Here is a 6,082-nt window from a genome sequence, read left to right as displayed (position 1 = left end):
TAGATTTTAGGAGCACACCCTAGGTGAGCGTTCAATCACCTAATTTTCAAATGAATAATGAAACACATCACTAGAGTTTGATTCACAAACTGATCTTGACACTAGACACCAGGATGCACCGAGACGTGACCCGTGCTTCCTTAATTAAATCAACAGTGAAATTCCTTCAATGACTTAACCTACAATAAAACCCAGTGCATCGGGATTTGAGCTTGAATATTACACTCAAATCTTCCTGGCAATTGGGGAAATTTCTTAACGCCACATATGTATCATCGGACTAGGATAAGTCTAGGGTCTAGGTGGCGAGGGCGATGACGACATTGCTTATGCGTGCTTAAACGAGGGATACAAAATGAAATTATTAGAATAGTATATCCAACCTCAAGGATCTTCAATAAGGGAGAGGGAAGGACCTATGATACTATTTGTCGATTCTTGGTGGGATCGTTGCCCCCGACACTCTTAGGTTGTCAGTAGTTCTAGCACGATTAGAGTGACTAGTCTGTGGACTGCACGACTTTACAAAAATATTTACAAAAATAAAAAATAAAAATCTCTTTTGCATGATAAAAATAACTCTGCATAAAAAAGACTTAAATAATAACTTTTGCATGAAAATCTCTGAAAATTTATAAAGGTCCACGTCTAGTCACTTGGATTGAGGTTAAGAACTACCTCTTGTACATTGTCGAGTTGGTAACTCCTATTCAAGAACGGGAAGCACACAGCCCAGCTCTGAGCCCCCACTTTTACCAATGTCTTATACCCAGTCCTGATCTTTTATATGTGGTTATGCGTTTCTTTTGCTTGTGATTTTTTTTTTCTACTCGTTTTTATGACTTTCCTGTTGGGTTTTCTTGCTTTATTTAATTTTCTTGCAAGTTTATTAAAATCTCCTGCAAATAATGTTATGCTCGCAACATTAATAATACAACAGTAGCAGATGCCCAGGTACGCTTTTACAGTTTATATACAGCCTTTTACTTTACTGCATTTTACCTTTCAAGCACATTTTATTTATTTGCAATCTGCTTATTCTGCATGCAAAACCAAAACTGTGAAACATAAACTACAATTTTCAAACACTTAAACCCTGGAGCCATCGCGACGACAGGAGCTTGGAACCAACTTTGTGGGCAGCAGGACGAGGAGCTTGGAGCGAGCAGTAAGAAGATCTTCTTCAGCATTATCTCTTCCTAGTATAATAACAACCCATAGGACTTCGAGGTAGCTCGCCTAGTGCGACGTAAATCCTCACCCTCTTTTAGGCCCCTGTACAACCATGTTGTGCAGCATAAGTCCTAATTCGTTTTAGGTTCCGAGGTTGTTGTGTGGTACGACGTAAACCCTCCTTTCTCTGTGGGTGATTTGCATAATCGGATATTATGCAAATGTAAGTCCCAAATAATAAAATTGGCAGGATTGAACATTTAAATAACATCATCTCTAAAAATGCAGCCACACATTAGGATAGTTTGGGAAGTCACTGAGGGTTCTCCTCAGGATCTGTGACATCCCCTACCTTTTCTTTCCTTTGGACTCCTGAAATAACTGTTCATGTTTGAGCCACTCCCATTTGCCCTTCTACGTCCTACCTTGAAAACCTGAACCTTGAATTCTTGAAGACTAGAACCATTGATCATTATCGAGAGTTTTCTCAAATGACTCCCGTCATTTGGGATGTAATTAACTATAGGGGCTTGCCTCTATAGGGAACTTGGAACCCAGGTAAAATAAACCCTATTTAATCTTTGTATTAAATAGGGGAATTTGTCTGTCATATATAAAAGATTCGCAGACCAAACGGATGTCACAAATCTCTTAGTTTGCATGATTGGGTTTATCGCTGAGATCTACACTTATTTCCCGGGAGGGTGTAGTATTCGTCGTATCATGCACGATTATGCAAACTATCAGACTAATGAGATCCATTTGGTCTCATTTTTTAAAAATTAAAACATACTACTTTTAAAACTCAAACTATATATCTTTTATACTTAAATTAAATCTCAAAAATTATTTTCATATTTTCATATTTTCAAAATCTAAACAAATCAATCGAAAAAGTTGACCGACAGTGACTCCGGTCATTTAAGATGTAATTAACTATAGGGGCTTGTCTCTTCAGGGAACTTGGAACCTGGGTAAAATAAACCCTATCTAATCCTTATATTAGATATGGGAAATTGTCGGTCATACATAAAATGTTTCACAGACTAAACGTATGTCACAAACTCTTTAGTTTAGATGGTTAAGCCTACTGTCATGTGGATTACTTATCCTTCGGGATAATGTATTATATGTCGTATCGCGCCCAGTCATCCAAACTATTCAATATGTGAGACTTATTTGGTCCTATCTATTTTCAAAATTAAAATATTACTTTCAAAAATCAAAAATCACATATTTATGTTAAATTATTTTCATATTTACAAAAATCATTCTTTCCAAAATGACGACTGACAGTCCTTTGTAAACCTATCTGATTTTCACAGTGAATTTATGGTGGTGTGGCTCTGTGGTTTTTCTTCACTCTCAGATTTTTCCACGTAAATTCACATGTATTTTTCTGGTTGTTTTGATTTTTCTTATGTGCTTAAATTTATTATTTTGATTTTCTCGAATCCTGTGACTATGTTCCGCAACTGATAAAAATTATTTTGGTTTAATTTCTCCCAACAGTTTATACATAAGAATTCTGTGCTATGTCTCTAAGTTTTCCTAAATTTTAATCCTGAAAAGTTCATTGTTTTCAGTAGGCCTGCAGCTAAATGTTTTCTGGAGTCGCCATACTTCTCTGCATCAATTAGAGGGGTTTATTTATTCTTAGCTCCACTTCAACTCTTATCGAGACCTGGCTCTCGTCTCCGGTATGCTGCGAGGCTTGCTATTGAAGGTGCTTTAAAAGCAATGGGAACATACGCTGCAGAAATGTGCGCTTCGTATTGTTTACCACTTATCATGTCTGCTATATCTGATTTTGAAGCTGAGCCCGCCTTGTGCCTATTGAAAGAATTTCTTAAGTGCCTCGACACTTGGGCAATTAGGGAGCTCCTTTTGCCTACCATTCAGAAAATTTTACATGTAAATTGAAGAAAATGAGTTATTTTTGGGAAATTTACATACGTAGCATACAATTCTAGTGTATTTACACATCTCACACCAAAAATTTCATATTTACATACATAACACTTTGGTGCGTTAAATCTATGCATGAAAATATGTATTTCACTTTTATAGAAAGTGCTAAGAGTGCTATTTTTGTTGTGTAAATATGAAAGTTTAGGTGTGAGATACGTAAATAAATAAAAATTGTGTGCTTTGTATGTAAATGCCCCTTGTTTTTTTTCATTCCTTATTTATTATATTGGTTTTTACCGTAGGCATCGGAATATTCACATCTAAAGGTCTCCATTCTCCAAGAATCATTCGTTCGTGACCTGTGGAAGCAACTAGGTAAACAAGCATACCTAGAGAGTTTTCATCCTTTGGTGATATCAAACTTGTGCAATTCGCACGACAAGGTGTCTGTTTCTGTTGCGTCGGTTGTTTTAATTGGTTCTAGCGAAGAACTTGGCATCCCCATTACAATTCACCAGGTGAGTCACATACCTCGCCTTTTTTTAATCTGTATTCGGTTTGTTTCAATTACTCTTCTTTATACTGGTTTTAACAAAAATTACATCCAGACACTCTTACCTGTCATCTATTGCTTCGGTAAAGGCCTTTCTGCTGACGGAATTGACACCCTGGTTAGAGTTGGTATATAAGATTGTTTTCTTTCACTTACTAATTGAATTAAAGGGTGACAAGTAGTCTCCTGACCCTTTACAGAGAGTCATTTTAGTCTCCGAGTCTATAGAAATGCTAATTTAGCCCTGACTCTCTTAGTACGAGCTGAAATAGTCTCTTTAAATCCCAAATTTGAAGAGTCTGGGACGAAATTGATATTTTTATAGACTATGAGATTAAAATGATCCTATATAATGAAAGGACTATTTTGACAGTTTACTCCAATCAGAAGAGTAACGCAGTAGCTTATGGATTTGTTTGCTTACCAGGCGGGCTTCTCGGGAAAAATTTCATCGTCAGACAGCTTTTACCTTTAATACGTAATCTCATTCTCACTTGTGTTGATGCTTCTTACGCGAGCAAACCTGAGCCTATGCGCAGCTGGATAGGTTTAGCTTTGATTGATAGCTTTTCTTTTCTTGACGGGCTTGTTTCTCTTTTGCCGTCAGAGATCATCTTAAGGGAGCTGGTTCAGGTATGATATGCTTTGTTGTTATGTTAATCCGTGTGCTTCTATAGTTTTTAGGGGCATTTACATACATAGCACACAATTCTGATGTATTTACATATCTCACACCTAAACTTTCACATTTACACACATAGGACTCAAATCTTAATATCTCATCAAAAGTAACACTATTACTACTTTTTAAAAGTGAAATACACATTCATTCATAGGTTTAGAGCACCAGAGTGCTGCTATTTATGTAATTATGAAAGTTTAGGTGTGAGAATGTAAATACATCAGAATTCTGTGCTCCTATGTAAATTTCCCTTGTTTTTAATGATGCATAAAGATTAAATAATATCTAAATATTGTAGGAACAAACCTGTCTCCATGTTAAGGTTCTCATGCAGACTAATCTTGACCTCCCTGTGCTTCAGGTATCATCATTTTCATTGTATATTCACAGTTCTACTATGGATATTTTGTTGAAATGTTCATAAACTATTCAGTTTTAGACTACCAGACAGAAGAAATTCATGAAATTATGTATAAAACAAACTTTAAACTCTATTCTGCCTAGGCTACTGCATCAGCACTCATTGCATTTTGTCAGAGGATTGGATCAGAGTCAACTGCTTCATTTATCGTACCACAACTGAAGGCAATATTCGATGCGCTGGCTTTCTCTCAGCCCCCAACTTCGGAGGTTGGTTCCAACGGAAAAAGCATGAAGGTTTCAACATCAAAATCAGAAGAGAAATTCCAGATCGGAAGCCGAATGGACTTAGTGTGTGTCCTCTGTACTAGTTATTTTGTTACATCAGTTTTCTTTTTTTGGGTCATTTACAAATGGCACACAACTCTTATGTATTTACATATTTGCACACATATCAGTCATTAAATATCACATAAAAAAATAGCAATAATTCCACGTATTGAGTGAACACCTTTTCATACATAGGTATAAAGCACCAAAGTGCTCTGCAAGTAAATATGAAAGTTTAGGTGGGAAATATGTAAATACATAAGAATTGTGCTCTATGTATGTAAATTTTCCTTTTTATTTCCTATTTATTTCCGTACCTCACTGTTTTTTTTGTAGGTTATTTTTATATCCTTCTTTGGCATGTCTTATTGGAATCGAGAGGCTTCGCCAATGCTGTTCAACTTGGTTTCTTTTGGAGCAAATTCTTAACCGAGACCACAATTGGCAAGTAAGGATTCCATTCCATTATCCCATAAATCTAGTTTTCAATTTTGATATGAAGTACATGAGATTATTGTTGCTTAGTGATATGAATTACATGAGATTATTCTTGTTTAGTGGAACTCTATTGGGGAAAGCTATGGAAGAATCGGAGGAAATATGAATTTTCGAAGTCTTAATGTTAACGTATCTTCGACAGAGTACAACCCCGCTAAACTGCTTCTCAACGGGGTCGGATGGTCAATTCCGCAGTCGAAAGGAGTTCTCGGTGGCACAAATATGATGAATAGCAATCAAGAAGATGAGCTTCTACAAAGTTTATCTTCGAAGCCTTCCATGGCTCCTCATATCCTTGAACAAAACGAGCCATGGTTTTGGTTCCCTGGTCCGGATTTCAGCTGTGATTTGCCCGATTTTCTAAGTCGCAGTGGAAGCTTAAAAGAAGAATTTCCATGGAAGATCAAAGCTTCGATTCTGTACTCTGCTCGTGCTCATCCTGGTGTGCTGAGGTCGTTAGCGGTTTGTCACGATGAGGCGACAATTTATACTGGAGGGGTTGGTCCTGGATTCAAGGGAAGTGTTCAGAAGTGGGAACTCCCCAGAATGAGTTGCATATCTGGTTATTACGGTCA

At 36.8% G+C, this 6,082-nt stretch overlaps 1 protein-coding gene across 3 annotated transcripts in view; it reads left to right on the top strand.

Annotated features, from left to right (window-relative positions):
- LOC110030325 (protein GFS12) overlaps positions 1 to 5,818 on the top strand; it is a 31,839-nt gene extending 26,021 nt beyond the window's left edge. Inside the window, exons 3-10 of one of the 3 annotated variants that reach the window (XM_020732992.1) lie at positions 2,760 to 3,087; positions 3,387 to 3,602; positions 3,693 to 3,765; positions 4,065 to 4,270; positions 4,618 to 4,680; positions 4,824 to 5,032; positions 5,346 to 5,457; positions 5,650 to 5,818. In XM_020732992.1, coding sequence (XP_020588651.1) covers positions 2,760 to 3,087; positions 3,387 to 3,602; positions 3,693 to 3,765; positions 4,065 to 4,270; positions 4,618 to 4,680; positions 4,824 to 5,032; positions 5,346 to 5,457; positions 5,650 to 5,733 — 1,291 coding nt within the window. In that variant the 3' untranslated portion in view covers positions 5,734 to 5,818. Of the gene's footprint in view, positions 1 to 2,759; positions 3,088 to 3,386; positions 3,603 to 3,692; positions 3,766 to 4,064; positions 4,271 to 4,617; positions 4,681 to 4,823; positions 5,033 to 5,345; positions 5,458 to 5,567 lie in introns of those variants that run through there. The other 2 variants (XM_020732993.1, XM_020732994.1) reach the window with 2 other exon arrangements.
- The last annotated feature ends 264 nt before the right edge of the window (positions 5,819 to 6,082 follow it).

This window comes from Phalaenopsis equestris, unplaced genomic scaffold (assembly GCF_001263595.1).
Source record: "Phalaenopsis equestris unplaced genomic scaffold, ASM126359v1 Scaffold000702, whole genome shotgun sequence".
Classification (NCBI taxonomy): Eukaryota; Viridiplantae; Streptophyta; class Magnoliopsida; order Asparagales; family Orchidaceae; genus Phalaenopsis; species Phalaenopsis equestris.
Note: the sequence above shows the minus strand (reverse complement) of the source record. Positions and strands in the feature narration are given on the sequence as shown.